General features: G+C 42.9%; 1 protein-coding gene across 1 annotated transcript in view; it reads right to left on the bottom strand.

Annotated features, from left to right (window-relative positions):
• Positions 1-12727, bottom strand: part of LOC115113322 (echinoderm microtubule-associated protein-like 4) — a 54576-nt gene extending 41849 nt beyond the window's left edge. Inside the window, 1 exon segment of the mRNA XM_029640844.2 lies at positions 12233-12727. Coding sequence (XP_029496704.2) covers positions 12233-12311 — 79 coding nt within the window. The 5' untranslated portion in view covers positions 12312-12727.
• Positions 12728-17461: the final 4734 nt, after the last annotated feature.

The raw sequence follows: 17461 nt of genomic DNA, 5'->3' as shown, positions 1-17461 counted from the left end.
TGATATTATTGACCATAACCTGTTGTTGAGAAAACTTACGTTTTATGGCTTTTCAACCACTGCCATATCATGGAATCAGAGCCCTCTCTAAAATAACTTTTCTTTAATGGAAGCTTCTCTAATGTCAAACATGTAAAGTGTGGTGTACCGCAGGGCAGCACTCTAGGCCCGCTTCGCTTTTCTATTTTTACAAAGGACCTGCCAAGGGCATGTGTGTCCATATATGCTGATGATTCAACCATTTAAACGTCAGCAACCACAGCTAATGAAGTCACTGAAACCCTTAACAGTTGCAGTCAGTTTTGGAATGGGTGGCCAGTAGTAAACTGGTCATGAATATCTCTAAAACTAAGAGCATTGTGTTTGGTACAAATCTTTCCCTATGTTCTAGATCTCAGCTGAATGAGGTAATGAATGGTGTGGCTGTTGAGCAATTTGAGGAGACTAAATTACTTGGTGTAACTTTAGATTGTAAACTGTCATGGTCAAAACAAAGATCCAATGGTTGTAAAAAATGGGGAGAAGTTTGTCTGTAGTAAAGAGATGCTTTACTTTTTTGACACCACAATCTAAAAAACAATTCCTGCAGGCTCTAGTTTTAACCTTATCTTGATTATTGTCCAGTCATATCGTCAAGTACTGCAAAGAAAGAAAGACCTAGTTAAGCTGCAGCTGGCCCAGAACAGACCAGCACGTCTTGCTCTTCATTGTAATCTGAGGGCTAATATTAGCTTAAGTGCTAGATCAAGCTTGTTAACAGCAGTAGAGACAATTCCTTCCTGAATTAAGATCCCTGCGGTCTAATATTTGTTTTGTGCACGCTGCAAACTGTGTTTTGAGATACTTGCATAACTGTATGAGCTGGGTTTTCTGTCTTCGTAGCATTTGTTAGCATTCTGACAGTTTATGTTTGAACAACAACAACAACAAAAGGTATCCCTTGTGTGCACTGCCGGTAATACCGTATATCACAGGATGGCACAGGCATGGTATGAAGGTATTCCATGCCTCTACAATATAAATACAGGGAAAGTTCAGCTGCTCAGTATTTGTGAGAAGTGGGTTTCAGGCTCAGGGCTGCTGCCAAGCCGAGCTGTGGTTTAGGTCCTGATTGCTGGACGGAATTGGGGTAATTTGCAGTGAAGACAGTGAGAGGGCCTCATCTCTAAGGCTAGCCTGTTAAAGGGGTGCTGATGAACCCTCCTCTCTACTCAGAAGGAATTTGAACTCACTCACCGACACAAAAAAATAAATAATGTGCAGACACAGTCACACTTTAAAAGTGCTAGTGAAAACATCTACAGTCATAAAAGTCTAGAGCAAAGTATTAACAAGTTAAACAATGAGAAAACTTAACCCCGAACTCAAAAAGTGGATTCAACGATGGTAAACAATAAAAGCTCATCCAAGGGCCAAAACATTTTCACAATGTTTGTGATGGTAACAGATCAAGCTAACCTTTAATATAAGCGCAAAGAGCAGTTTCTGGCCAATAAAGGTCATTTTAAAAAAGGATTTAAGAATGTGCACAGCATGCTAGTAATATGGCATACACGCCTGCACACGCATGCACGTACATACACACGAATGCGCGCAGACCGAGTGAGCAGAGGTAGTGGGCAGTTACCGTGCCCTAGATGGCTGGGCAGCAGCAGACCACAGTGGCAGGGAGAGAGAGAGAAAGAAAGAGAGTGATCGAGTGAGTAAGAGTGTATTTATACTGTACATTTGCTCATTTAGCTATTTTCTATATTGTATTTAATGTATGTAAACTGTGTCAATGTACTTTGCGAATAAACGTGATTCTGAAAAAAAAGTGAGTTATAGAACCCATTGCCCTTTATGGTTGTGAGGTCTGGGGTTCGCTCACCAACCAAGAAATCACAAAATGGGACAAACACCAAATAGAGACTCTACATGCAGAATTCCGCTAAAATATGCTTTGTATACAACATAAAACACCAAATAATGTATGCAGAGCAGAATTAGGTCGATACCCGCTAATTATCCAAATCAAGAAAAGAGCAGTTAAATTCTACAACCACCTAAAAGGAAGCGATTCCTAACCCTTCCATAACAAAACCATCACCTACAGAGAGATTAACCTGGAGAAGAGTCCCCTAAACAAGCTGGTCCTGGGGCTCTGTTCACAAACACAGACTCCGCAGAGCTCCAGGACAGCAACACAATTAAATCCAACCAAATCGTGAGAAAAAAAAAGATAATTACTTGACACATTGGAAAGAATTAACAGAACTAGAATTCTACTTGGCCCTAAACAGAGAGTACACAGTGGCAGAATACCTGAAAACTGACTGACCCAAACTTAAGGAAAGCTTTGACTATATACAGACTCAGTGAGCATAGCCTTGCTATTGAGAAAGGCTGCCTTAGGCAGACCTGGCTCTCAAGAGAATACACAGCCATACACTAATCTACTCTTACATGGAATGTAAATCAAACACATAGCCATCAAACAGACTAAGACAAGGCCAGGGAAAATAGCTTAAGCCTTAGTACAAAGCTATCACAGACACAGAGAGACCAGCAGAGAGCCGAGGCACTCAATCCGAAACAGAGACCAATCAAATCAAATCGTTAGTAGTCACATGCTTCATAAAACAACAGGTGTAGACCTCAATCCGAAACCAATCAAATCAAATCGTTAGTAGTCACATGCTTCATATAACAACAGGTGTAGACTAACAGTAAAAATGCTTACTCAGTGAGAGGAGAGCTGAGAGGGTCTGAGAGAGCTACGGTGCTGAGACTACTCATCTTGTCTGATAGGGAGGCCACAGACACACACGCGCCCACAGACGCACGCTCATCCACACAGCTGTGATAAGAGCTCAGTGGGTGAATCCTGGGCACGGAGGAGCAGTCTTTTCTTTCTTGCTCTCCATCAGTCTATATTGTCCTGGACTGTTAAAACATGTGCCCCCTCTCCTTGCAGGGTGAAAGGCTTTGACCTCATTATTGGACATAATTCGTCTATCCAAAGTAACTGAATCCCTGCTTAGATGTGATACAGGGCTGAATCAAGCAGCAAGAGGGTGTGAAATTCCGTGGGAGTGTAGGCTACAGTGTAAACTCACTGAAGACTCTATTCTCTAGCCTTCCTTTGATACTGACTTTGATGTGAAACAATAGCATGTATTACAGCACTGAGCTGGTGGCACACAACACACAAACATGGACAGGGAACAACGCCCCCCCCCCCCCTCCCCCCCACACACACAAACTCACCACACGCATCAAATATATATATATACTTACTGAGACTCTGCTGTCCATCACTGCCATCTTGTTAATAACACCACAGTTACAACAACACTTTAACTACATATCTTTACAGATCAGAGATTTTTTTAAATTTTATACACTAAAAAGCAAAATGTAAAAAAAAAAAAAAAAGTGTTGACTGCAGGTATTTCCTTAATAGCTAAAAATATTTTTAAACGTCAAAATAAATAGTTTCAACAGTATTAAAAACTTTTCCATGGCCATTACCAAATACCCCGGCATACCGCCCAAGCCTACAATCTACTATGACAACTTTCAAGAGTCAGTTGAAAACCATCCCACAGTTTGGGAACCACTGATCTATACTGAACAAAAATATGAAATGCAACATGTAAAGTGTTGGTCCCATGTTTCATTAGCTAAAATAAAAGATCAAAAATGTAAAGTATGCACAAAAAGCTTATTTTGAGCACAAATTTGTTTAAATCCCTGTTAGTGAGATTTTTTTTGCCAAGAGTATCCATCCACCTGACAGGTGTGGCAAATCAAGAAGCTGATTAAACAGCATGATCATTACACAGGTGAACCTTGTGCTGGGGAAAATAAAAGGACACTCTTAAATGTGAAGTTGTGTCACACAACACCACAGATGTCTCAAATTGAGGGAGCAGGCAACTGGCATGCTGACTGCAGGAATGTCCACCAGAGATGTTGCCAGAGAATTTAATGTTCATTTCTCTAGCATAAGCTGCCTCCAACGTCGTTTTAGAGAATTTGGCAGTACGTCCAACCGGCATCACAACCACAGACCACGTGTAACCATGCCAGCCCAAGACCTCCACGTCCGGCTTCTTCACCTGCGGAATTGTCTGAGACCAGCCACACGGACAGCTGATGAAACTGAGGAGTATTTTGGTCTGTAATAAAGCCCTTTAGAGATGAAAAAAATATATCTGATTGGCTGGGCCTGGCTCCCCAGAGGATGGGCCTGGCTCCCCAGTGGGTGGGCCTAATTCCTCCCCTGCCCACCCATTGCTGCTCCCCTGCTCAGTCATGTGAAATCCATAGATTGGGGCCTAATGAATGTATTTCAATTGACTGATTTACTGTAACCCAGTAAAATCATTGAAATTGTTGCACGTTACATTTATATTTTTGTTCAGTAGAGTTTTTATTTAGAACAAAAAAATCTGTTAGCCTTCCAGTACCCTTCACATGTGTAGCTTGTTGTTTATGTTGGCCAATCAAAGCAGCAAAGAGGTTCAATGTGTAGCAAGTGGAGTGAGATTTCAAAAACTTGCGAAATGAGTATGCTCCAAATAGCATCCAACAGGTAGGCTGTTTTTCTCTGAATGGGGTTTGGTAGAGGGCGCAGCATGTAGCTGTTTAGCTTAGCTACAGCTAGCTTGGCTACTCCAATCAAGACGGACCCTGTTATATGGGATGATAAATAACATTGTGGCTGCTACAAGTTAGCTAGGTCTTGGCTGTAGCCGAGTTGCCTTGGCTAACGTTACTGCGTCTCTCACGGTCCCATCTCACACTGGCCTCTCTCCCTCGCGCAGCAGTGCTCAGGTTAAAAACGTACATTTAAAATAGAAACGCATGTATTAAGAACATCCAGATATCCGATAAAAATTCATGATACTTTTGACGTTTATATATTTTTTATATTCATAAATATTGTTCTTGAAATAAAAATACTACTCATATTATAGAGCAAATGGTAGCGCGTAATATGACACCAATTGTTGCTTTGTAGCACCTACAGATGAAATATTATGTCGCCTTAAAGGAGGCCTGGGTAAGCCCAAAATGTGAGAAATATGCCAACTTTGAGCAATTATTTCTCAATTATGCTTTTAGATACAAAATGTCATATATGTCAACAAATCTTTCTTCCAAAGGAACATTTAAATGGATTACATTTTCGTGAAATTCCCAAAATCAACTTCTATTGTCCTGGTTTTGTATGGAATACTTTTGCAGTCATGGCCTCTGCTCTCACCCAGCCCAGGTTACTGTCCCATCAGTGTTTGACAGACATTTGCTACTGGAGGACTCTCTCCTCCCCCTCCTTCCATCTCTTCATCCCACTCCTTCACATACTGTAGGTTTTAATGAAGGAGGGACAGCCATGCTGGATTTACATATTCACATGTCATTCGTTGTGCTTCTGTCCCCTGAGGTATATCTCCATGTATAGAGACACACACACACACACACAGTATGCTAGATAGTGTCAGAGATCACTCGGGACTCAGTATGTTTTAACCATGCCTTCAGGTCATCTCATTGGACACGCTGGGACATAGTCTGCATTGGGACTGGGTTAGAGAAACCACACTGCTCAACGTGTTAAAATACACACACACGCATCCTCACACAGAGGGAGAGATTAAGGAGATTAAGGAGGGGCAGTAGGAGAACGTGGGAAAGCAGTGTGCACCTATGTGCTGATTCATGATCCCAGCCTCAGGCAATAGATAGTATTACAGTAAGCTAAAAAAAAAAATACGTATGCACAAACGCAGACAAGCTACGCGCACACACACACACACACACACACACACACACACACACACACACACACTTCAGTCTGAGTTTTTAGCTTTCATAATGACGTGGGAGTACAGCCATGCATTGACAAGGTCACTCATCATCTTACTCTCTCGCACCATCACTCTCCATCCCTCTCTTTATTGGAATCTGTCCTTTCCTTCTTTAAACCTCGCCACATGCTCTCTCATACTTCTGCTGCTTGGAGGGAATCCATTGACATACACTCAGTGGCCAGTTTATTAGGTACACCACCCGGTTCATGAAAATGGTTTGCTCCTACAGACAGTGCGTCACATTGTCCTGGTCACGGATGGGCTATTGCAGATGACCACATCGGGTTCCACTCCGATCAGCTAAAAACAAGAAGCGGCTTGAGTGGGCACATGATCCCAAACACTGGACAATTGAGGAGTGGAGAATTATTTTTATTTTTTTACCCTCCCCCCCTGCCCATTTCTGTTGCGTCATGCTGCTGACAGTCAGCATAGTCACTTTAATAACTCCACCTACATGTACAAATTACCCCAACTAACCGGTGCCCCCGCACATTGACTCTGTACCGGTACCCCCCTGTATATAGTCTCACTATTGTTATTTTATTACAGCTCTTTAAATTACTTGTCACTTTTATTTCTTATTCTTATCTGTATTTTAAACTGCATTATTGGTTAGGGGCCCGTAAGTAAGCATTTCTCCACCTGTCGATTTCGGCGCATGTGACTAATAAAATTTGATTCGACACCTCAAGACCTCAACTGGCAGCTTCATTAAATAGTACCCGCAAAACACCAGTCTCAACATCAACAGCGAAAAGGCAACTCCGGGATGCTGGCCTTCTATGCAGAGTTGGAAAGAAAAAGCCATATCTCAGACAGGCCAATAAAAAAGAAAAGATTAAGATGGGCAAAAGAACACAGACACTGGACAGAGGAACTCTGCCTAGAAGGCCAGCATCCCTGCGTCGCCTCTTCACTGTTGACATTGAGACTGGTGTTTTGCGGGTACTATTTAATGAAGCTGCCAGATGAGGACTTGTGAGGCGTCTGTTTCTCAAACTTGACATTCTAATCTACTTGTCCTCTTGATCAGTTGTGCACCGGGGCGTCCCACTCTTTCTATTCTGGTTAGGGCCAGTTTGCGCTGTTCTGTGAAGGGAGTAGTACACAGCGTTGTATGAGATCTTCAGTTTCTTGGTAATTTCTCACATGGAATAGCCTTCATTTCTCAGAACAAGAATAGACTGATGAGCTTCAGAAGAAAGTTATTTGTTTCTGGCCATTTTGCGCCTGTAATCGAACCCACAAATGCTGATGCTCCAGATACTCAGCTCAGCCTAAAGAAGGCTAGTTTTATTGCTTCTTTAAATCAGCACAACAGTTTTCAGCTGTGCTAACATAATTGCAAAAGGGTTTTCTAATGATCAATTAGCCTTTTAAAATGATGAACTTGGATTAGCCAACACAACTTGCCATTGGAACACGAGTGATGGTTGCTGATAATGGAGCTATGTAGATATAAAAATATTTTTTAAATTTAACCCGTTTCCAGCTACAATAGTCATTTAGAACATTAACAATGGTTCCACTGTATTTCTGATCAATTTGATGTTATTTTAACATACAAAAAAAATGTGCTTTTCTTTCAAAAACAAGGGCATTTCTAAGTGATCCCAAAGTTTTGAATGGTAGTGTGTCTGCCTATAATTATGCATGTGTAAATCTGTGTGTATGATATAGTGAGAGCGGAAAAGATAGAAATAAAGATTAGATCTGTAATCGTTGACTTTGTTTTCTCATTCATGCTCCTGCCTCTCACTCAACACCATTTTGATTTATGTTTTTCTTTCATTTGAGGAGGGTGTGTACTTTGAAGAAAGGCGGCACGGGGAACCGGGGGTACGGTGAGTACCTTGAACGTCGGTGAGAAGTGAGGGAGGGAAAAATAAAAGGGAGGGACAGCATTTGCCAAATTAAGTGTTGTAATAAGAAGACAGAATACCAACTGGCCTACTAACCTCTCCCACAGCCCTAAGAGTGCCTCCTCACTACACACACACACACACACACAGTATAGAAATTACTCATATCAACTGTTATAAAATGGGTGGTTCGAGTTTATAATAGCAATAACGTACCTCAAGGGGTTTGTAGTATATGGCCAATATACCACGGCTAAGGGCTGTATCCAGGCACTCTGCGTTGCGTCGTGCGTAAGAACAGCCCTTAGCCTTAGTATATTGGCCATATACACCTCCTCGAGCATTATTGCTTAAATATAAACTGTTGAACATTGTTACATATTACACACACAAACATACTAGTTACTCATTGACCAGCAGTGCATGGACTGGTGCAGTACTGCGTGGCTATGGCCATGTTCGTTCAAGCACAAAGCCAGGAATTAGTAACACCTTAACCGGCTCCCAGAACCACCCACCCCAGCCCTGCAGGCCTACTGAGACCATGAACTTATGGACACACCGCTATGATCTATGACACTCCCCTCCTTCTCTCTACCTGACTCTATCTCGCTCCATCTACAGCCTGAGCCATTACATTTTTATTTATCTCTTCTGTGTCTCTCTCCACCTCATGCCATGCCCAGTGCCACGCCCAGTTCGCCACGGAGTGTGTTGTTGACGAAATGCGCTTTACTAGCCTGAGTTATACTCCACACCGCCATTAATTTTTTACATTTACAAAAACCCAAATGAAAAAAAAAAAATTGGGTGAATTGTGTAGGCTTACCTTGGCCTGACGTTTTTAATAGCCGTGACCAAATAATTATTTTCCACCATAATTTGCAAATAAATTCATTAAAAATCCTACAATGTGATTTTCTGGATTTTTTTCTCTCTCATAGTTGAAGTGTACCTATGATGAAAATGACAGGCCTCTCATCTTTTTAAGTGGGAGAACTTGCACAATTGGTGGCTGACTAAATACTTTTTTGCCCCACTGTAGGTCCTGGATGGCAGGAAGCTTGGCCCCAGTGATGAACAGGGCCGTTCTCACAACCCTCTGTAGCGCCTTACGGTCAGATGCCGAGCAGTTGCCATACCAGGCGGGGATGCAACCGTTCAGAATGCTCTCAATGGTGCAGCTGTAGAACCTTTTGAGGATCTGGGGACCCATGCCAAATCTTTTCAGTCTCCTGAGGAGGAAAAGGTTTTGTTGTGCCCTCTTCATGACTGTTTTGGTGTGTTTGGACCATGATAGTTCGTTGGTGATGTGGACACCAAGGAACTTGAAACTCTCGACCCGCTCCACTACAGCCCCGTCTTTGTTAATTGGCGTCTGTTCAGCCTGCTTTTTACTGTAGTCCTCGATCATCTCCTTTGTCTTGCTCACATTGAGGGAGAGGTTGTTGTCCTGGCACCACACTGTCAGTTCTCTGACCTCCTCCCTATAGGCCGTCTCATCATTGTCGGTGATCAGTCCTACCACTGTTGCGTCATCAGCAAACTTAATGGTGTTGGAGTCGTGTTTGAACAGAGAATACAGGAGGGGACTAAGTACACACCCCTGAGGGGCCCCCGTGTTAAGGATCAGCGTGGCAGACGTATTGTTGCCTACTCTTACCACCTGGGGGCGGCCCGTCAGGAACTCCAGGATCCAGTTGCAGAGGGAGGTGTTTAGTCCCAGATTCCTTAGCTTAGTGATGAGCTACATGGGCACTATAGTGTTGAACGCTGAACTGTAGTCGATGAACAGCATTCTCACATAGGTGTTCCTTTTGTCCAACAAAGAGCTGCAGTTAGTTTCAGAAAGGGTGGCAAGGAATAAGTTAGTCCTAAACATAAAAAACGAAAAGCACTATTTGGAACAATTCATTCACTAAACCCTGAAATTGAGCAAGTTTAGGTGACTAAACTGTGACTAAACTGCTTGGAATAATCCTGGATTGTAAATTGTCATGGTCAAAACATGTTGATACAACAGCAGCTAAAATGGGGAGAAGTCTGTCCACAATAAAGACCTACTCTGCCTTTCAAACAAGACTTAACAAGGCAGGTCCTACAGGCCCTAGTTTTGCTGCACCTGGACTACCGTTCAGTCGTGTGGTCAGGTGCCACAAAGAGTGACTTAGGAAAATGACAATTGGCTGAGAACAGGGCAGCACGGCTGGCCCTTAAATGTAACATTAACAATATGCATGTCAATCTCTCATAGCTCAAAGTGGAGGAGGGATTGACTTCATCACTACTTGTTTTTGTAAGAAGTGGTGACAAGCTGAATGCACCGAACGGTAGGGCTGGGCAATATGGCAAATAAATTATCATGATATCTATACATTTTTTTATTCAATAACGATAATTACCACGATATTAATCAAATAATGTTTAAAAAGGTGCATATCTGCTTCAAACTCAAGAATGCCTGAACAAACCGTGGTTAGAGAGTTGGGCCAGTAACCGAAAGGTTGCTAGATTGAATCCCCGAGCTGACAAGGTAAAAATCTGTCGTTCTACCCCTGAACAAGGCAGTTAACCCACTGTTCCCCGATCAACTTATTTACAATGACAGTCTTTCTTAACTGACTTGCCTAGTTAAATAAAAAGTTACTTTTTTTTATTATGTGAACTACACATAAAATTATACTTGAAGGAAAATTGTTTCATGTTTGCAGCCAGGGAAGCACGTACCTGGGGTCAATTAAATCGATAAGCCTCTTGAAACCTTCCTTTTCGACTGTGCTAATTGGTAGCATGTCCTTAGCAATGCAATGCATAATAGAATTTGTGATGTCTTTGTCTTTTCGATGTTTGCTTGTAGGACATAAAACGCTGTCAGTGTTGACTGCTTTGGGAAAACATCCCTAGATTGGCTGGTGCTTGAGGGGCGTTTTATCAATACCGTGGCGCAAACTCAAACTTCCTGCATGTTCCAAACAGTGACTTTGCTTCAGATGTTGAATAAGGGTTGTCATATTACCAGACGTTGTAGCCACCTGTCTACGGCACAATTTGCACCGAACGTTGCTCTGCTCTTTGTCGGACTTCAAAAAGCCAAACCACTTCCAAGTTACTGAAACGGTTTAACCCTTTTTATCAATAATTTATTTGGAAGCTGCTCCTTCTCCATGGCGATCACTGCCACTTTTCTTCTACACCACTCATTCTTCGTGGTTAATAGTGGCGACTCCATCACTCGAGGTGCTAAGTGGTTTTTAGTGGGCGTATACCTATCCACGTGCATATCGTCACTTCTCCTCACGTTCCTGCTGTCGTCACAAAGGTGAAATGGACTGCTGTACCAAATGATTCTATATCGACATTATCAAAAATGAATCTAAACGTTTTGATATCGTTATTGAGGGAAGTAATTACCTCGATAATTATTGATATTGATTTATCGACCAGCCCTACCGAACGGTCCGCTTAAACCACTGGCACACAGCTCGGACACCCAAGCATACCCCACAAGACATGTCACCAGGTCTTTTCACAATCCCCAAGTCCAGTACAGAGTATGGGAGGCACACAGTACTACATAGAGCCATGACTACATGGAACTCTATTCCACATCAGGTAATTGATGCAAGCAGTAGAATCAGAATCTTTTTCTTTTTTTTTTACATAAAAATACACCTTTTGGAACAATGGGTACTGTGAAGAGAGACACGGGTACAGACACACGCACATTGTAATATCGTTGTTTTACATTTTGTATTGTAGATATGTAGTGGTGTAATAATGTTATATGATGTACTGTTTATCTTTTGTTTTGTGTGTGCTATAAGTGCCTTAATGTGTTCGGAAACCAGGAAGTGTAACTGCTGCCTTGGTAGCAGCTAATGGGGATCCTTAATAAATACAAATACACTCAATCCATCCGCCTCTCTCACTCTTCTCACTGATACAAATCCTCCCTGCTATAAAAAGACAGCTTTACTGTCTCAGTCCTCTCCTCAGACCAATCAGCAGCAGTCTCGATGGAGTGAGCTCTCTGAATGAACAGTGAATGGCTTGGAGAAAAAGAACATAACGATTCACACACAGACAATAAAACGAGTGCAGAGGTAATTGTGTGGGCCCGAGTCTATGCATAAAAAAGTAAATGAGCGGCCACACACAGACACACAACACACACATTTTCCTACTTGTATAGTTTGACTACAGACCCACCACAGGATATGACCAACGCACGCTTAGAAAGTATTCTCCGTTAGAACCACATGCATGCCATTTCTGGTAAACCACACAGACACTATTGTATTGCAGAAGACAGATTCTGGAGCTAACACCACCTCAAGTGCGTAGCTGGGGGGAAACCCCATCAATGAGCCTCCACATGGAGCTCGCGCTCCACTAACCTCCGAGCTTTGATTCTTTTACTCTGTCTGGGAACAGTAACAAAAGCAATACTACAGCAAAGCAGGGCAATGAAGGCTATTGTAGTACGGTTACAGAACAGTAGATTACCGGCGCAGTGGTTGTTCAGCACCGCGTTGGTGGTCGTAGAGTTGCATGCTGGGGCCACAGACACCGAGCCCTCCTCCATTCTCCTCTTGCACACACAGAAACACCTCTTTGGCAAGATCCAGGCAGCTTCCTCCCTTTTTTACTGTCTGAGAGTGTGAGTGAGTTTGCTGGCTTGACCGATAGAAGTCTGCTGTGTGTGTGACTGTATACATATACACACCCACATGTGAGTGAGTGAGTGATAGAATATTCCTCGTCTTAGGCAGTCCAGTTTTTCCTCGCTCTCGCGAGTCTATTTCCTTTGTTACTTTTTTTTTTTATATCCGGTACTAGTCTTCCTTGACAGCAGGCAGAATGATTATTGGTTGTCTGTGTGCAGAGAGAATGCTTTTGGTCTCCCCCTCGTTCTCCCTCGTCTGGGTCTGCTCTCTCCCCGACATGCGCTAACACAGTGCCACCGATGCACGCTCACACAAAGCCCAGAGTGAATGAGCAAGAGAGTGAGGCAGGAGGAGGAGGAGATAAAGACTTTAAAAAGAAAACCTTGGCTGGCTCAGGGAGTGGCTAAAGCCGAGCTGCTGCTGTTGGCTCACAGATTTTTAACCTCTGGAGTGCTGACAGCAAAACAGCTCCTGAAAAATCGAGAAAGCAAGAAAGAGAGAGAACAAGGGAGAAATACAGGGAGGAGGGTAGACCACGTAGTGGTGTCAAATTCCCCCTCCCCCAGGAGCCTTGCAGGATTCCCTATACCCTACTCCCTTCCCCCTCTCATCCTCTCCCTGCTTACCTATCCCCTCACAGACTACTTTCACACACCTCTCACCATCACAGCAGTCACCTTACAGGACTGACAGTCTTATACCCGTCATCATACCCACTTAACCTACCTACCGTCTGACAAGAACCGTACCACCCTAATCACTATGCCACCTTTAGAACTTGGCAATTCAACAAATGAATTCCTAGATCTTATTCACGTAAAGATTATAACATCACCCTAGAATTACAATGATATGATGTGAATGTTCCTTGAGATGATGTAAAATAACATTTTAAACTCCATGATCAAAACCTGGTCTGGTCGAAATGAAACCCACTGTTCCTCACATGAATGCAGGAGCACAGCCAGGCTACGGGGTCTGAGTGGGAAGCAGAGAGCACTATGATAGAAACCCATTCAGTGCGTTCCTGTCTATTTTTCACTAAGAATGTATCAAAGTTTGGGTGGAACAGAGTGCATCGTGTGTGTGTGTATATATAGGCATTCTGAAGGACCTTCTTTACCATGTTCACGTGTATGTGGGTCTTTAAGACCGCACATGTGTGCATAGCCTAACTCCTGCTAGCTACGTAGAACACAGTTGAAACCGAACCTCAGCCCTGTGCCTTAGTGGGCCAGCATTCAAAAACAACACAGGCAGGGTTTTGTGAATTTGAGGCTCGGAGGGAGTGCGGGTTCCAGCCGATGGCAGCTTTCAAACCAGAGTGAACCATTTAACTCTCCACTGTTTGTGAATGGGGCACTGTCGCAGGGCACAGCCAGAAAGGGAGAGAATTCTTTCAAGACAAGACTGACAAGTTGAAAGGAGAAAAGAAACAGGAAAAGGGACTGGTGACTAGCCTGGAGGAAAAGGAGAAACAGGAAAAGGGACTGGTGACTAGCCTGGAGGAAAAGGAGAAACAGGAAAAGGGACTGGTGACTAGCCTGGAGGAAAAGGAGAAACAGAAAAGGGACTGGTGACTAGCCTGGAGGAAAAGGAGAAACAGAAAAGGGACTGGTGACTAGCCTGGAGGAAAAGGAGAAACAGAAAAGGGACTGGTGACTAGCCTGGAGGAAAAGGAGAAACAGAAAAGGGACTGGTGACTAGCCTGGAGGAAAAGGAGAAACAGAAAAGGGACTGGTGACTAGCCTGGAGGAAAAGGAGAAACAGAAAAGGGACTGGTGACTAGCCTGGAGGAAAAGGAGAAACAGAAAAGGGACTGGTGACTAGCCTGGAGGAAAAGGAGAAACAGAAAAGGGACTGGTGACTAGCCTGGAGGAAAAGGAGAAACAGAAAAGGGACTGGTGACTAGCCTGGAGGAAAAGGAGAAACAGAAAAGGGAAGCAATTCCCACAATATATTTCTATAATGGGCTCTGCAATGACTCATGGTATGGACAAGGATGGGGTTCTCTCACAAGATGGATGAATTGAACAGGTGAAAGGAGGAGGGGCCAGTGTCAGTGGTGTGAAAGATGAGGTAGCCAACTGTGACACTGCAGTTGTCCTCTTAGAGAAGTAATGAGCTTTTAACACTTGACAGTAGGGTTGGGCAGTATCCAGATTTTCAGAACCATCATAACCTCCCCTCACCCTTGAATTTACGTTATTGCCGGTTTAGTACACAAATGGACGCAACAAATCAACATTTTTAAACCCATTGGGCATCTATTACCAGAATGCTAACAAAATTAGCACAAGTAATAGCAAATGTGCATGGAGGCTGAAAGCTAAATACGCTAACAAGTGCACATGAAAATAAAATAAATTGCAAACACGGGCAATCCAGCTCATAAAGTTATATAGGTAGGAGCTATCGAATGTCATTTTTGGTGAGTTTATACTTACAAGTGAATGTGAACAAGAGGCACTTGGCAAATGAGCAATGTTTTGACGCATGCAGTACTGCTCCGTGTGGAGTCTGGAGTTGCTAGGGCAACGAGCCTGCCTGCTCTAAGGAGGGAGGAGCAGAGAACGGAGTGGAGAAAAAATAGCAAGGAAATGAAGCTGGGCAAATAACTCATCCAAAGCGCTTTGCCTACTCAAACGCAGAAGAAATGTAACAATATGATGCCCCATCACCGTATTAATTCAGCAATTTAGATAGAAAGTTAAACTAGGGGTCGTGTTAACGCATCATTTTCAGACAGGAAGAAAATATAAAAACAAATATCTTGCTTGCTGTTGTGTTCCGAATCAAACAACTACAAGTGTACTTGCTCTAGTTCCACAACAGCACAGCTAGGAGAGCTCAAAAATATTCTTATCATATTACAGAACGTATCCAGAGTATTTTCAGATTTCATTATCAACAAATGTGGGCAATAAGTACAGTAAATGTCAAATACACATAAAATCAACAGTACAATGTTTGGATTCAGTCTCGTGAACTGCTGTGTCCTCACCATTGGTCTAATCATTTTCCCATAATCCCCAAACTTAACTGCTACCATGGTTATACATTCCATATTTCTTCTGTAAGCATCATTTCAATGTAGTCCCATCCATAGGCCAATTCCCATGAGTGTAAGGGGATGAGTGCAAGTGGATTATTTTTCTCTTTACTCAGTCGGATAGGCCTCAGGATCAAAAGCCTGTGACTTGTCTGATCAACGTGCTTCAACACCTGCATTGCTTGCTGTTTGGGGTTTTAGGCTGGGTTTCTGTACAGCACTTTGAGATATCAGCTGATGTACGAAGGGCTATATAAATACATTTGATTTGATCAACCAATGTGATTTTGTTTCACTGAATCTACGCATATTTGGTTAATTGGTCTCTCGCTGGGAACATAAGTGGGTGTTAGGCCTATAGCTCATCTATTTGTTCGCGCATCTACCACTGATAAGAAACATTTAGCATGCAATAATGTAGCCTAAATCAAGTGTAGGGCAACTATTTTGCTCGATCGCGTATAGGCAACCCTAAAAGCCTGCAGAGGTTATGAAATATAAACATGAGCGAGACTCGCATGCTTTTGAAAATATAAACTCAGCAAAAAAAGAAACGTCCCTTTTCAGGATCCTGTCTTTCAAAGATAATTCATAAAAATCCAAATAACTTCACAGATCTTCATTGTAAAGGGTTTAAACACCGTTTCCCATGCTTGTTCAATGAACCATAAACAATTAATGAACATGCACCTGTGGAACGGTAGTTAAGCAATTAAGGTTACAGTTATAAAAACTTAGGACACTAAAGAGGCCTTTCTACAGACTCTGAAAAACACCAAAGGAAAGTTGCCCAGGGTCCCTGCTTATCTGCATGAACGTGCCTTAGGCATGCTGCAAGGAAGCACGAGGACTGCAGATGTGGCCAGGGCAATAAATTGCAATGTCCGTACTGTGAGACGCCTAAGTCAGCGCTACAGGGAGACAGGACGGACAGCTGATCGTCCTCGCAGTGGCAGACCATGTGTAAAAAGACCTGCACAGGATCGGTACATCCGAACATCACACCTGCTGGACAGGTACAGGATGGAAACAACAACTACCCGAGTTACACCAGGAACGCACAATCTCTTCATCAGTGCTCAGACTGTCCGCAATAGGCAGAGAGGCTAGACTGAGGGCTTGTAGGCCTGTTGTAAGGCAGGTCCTCACCAGACATCACCGACAACAACAGGCACAAAAACACAGTCGCTGGACCAGTGCATGATTTCCTGCAAGACAGGAATGTCATTGTTCTGCCATGGCCACTAAAGAGCCCGGATCTGAATCCCATTGAGCACGTCTGGGACCTGTTGGATCGGAGGGTGAGGGCTAGGGTCATTCCCCCCAGAACTGTCCGGAAACTTGCAGGTGCCTTGGTGGAAGAGTGGGATAACATCTCACAGCAAGAACTGGCAAATCTGGTGCAGTCCATGAGGAGATGCACTGCAGTACTTAAATGCAGCTGGTGGCCACAACAGATACTGACTGTTACTTTTGATTTTGACCCCCCCCCCTTTGTTCAGGGACATATTATTCCATTTCTGTTAGTCACATGTCTGTGGAACTTATTCAGTTTAGGTCTCAGTTGTTGAATCTTATGTAAATACAAATGTTTGCTGAAAATATACGCAGATGACAGTGAGAGGACGTTTACTATTATTTTCCATCGGTATCATAATGTAGATACATTGAGAGTAAGACCCTACGCCTGCTCCCTAACAAAGCGGAGTGAGGGTGGGAAAGAGATGAAATGTGGATTTTTAAAAAACATGCTGTTTCAAAAGATGTTGGGGGGTTTCATAGAGACATATTGACAGAAAGTTTAATATATAATACAATGTACTTCTTGCAGGTTTTTTTCTTATTTTGATTGGCAATCTACGGGTAGGTTTTATAATCGTATAATATGAAATAGATTATGTACATGTAACCCCCTCAAACAAACAAAAAATCTAAATTGGCTACAAAAAAAAAAGTATGGGCTTGGGCTTTCAAAATATCACTTTTTTAAATATTATGACAGCCATTCCACACGTT

Source organism: Oncorhynchus nerka, linkage group LG28, assembly GCF_034236695.1.
Source record: "Oncorhynchus nerka isolate Pitt River linkage group LG28, Oner_Uvic_2.0, whole genome shotgun sequence".
NCBI classification, from domain to species: domain Eukaryota; kingdom Metazoa; phylum Chordata; class Actinopteri; order Salmoniformes; family Salmonidae; genus Oncorhynchus; species Oncorhynchus nerka.
Note: the sequence above shows the minus strand (reverse complement) of the source record. Positions and strands in the feature narration are given on the sequence as shown.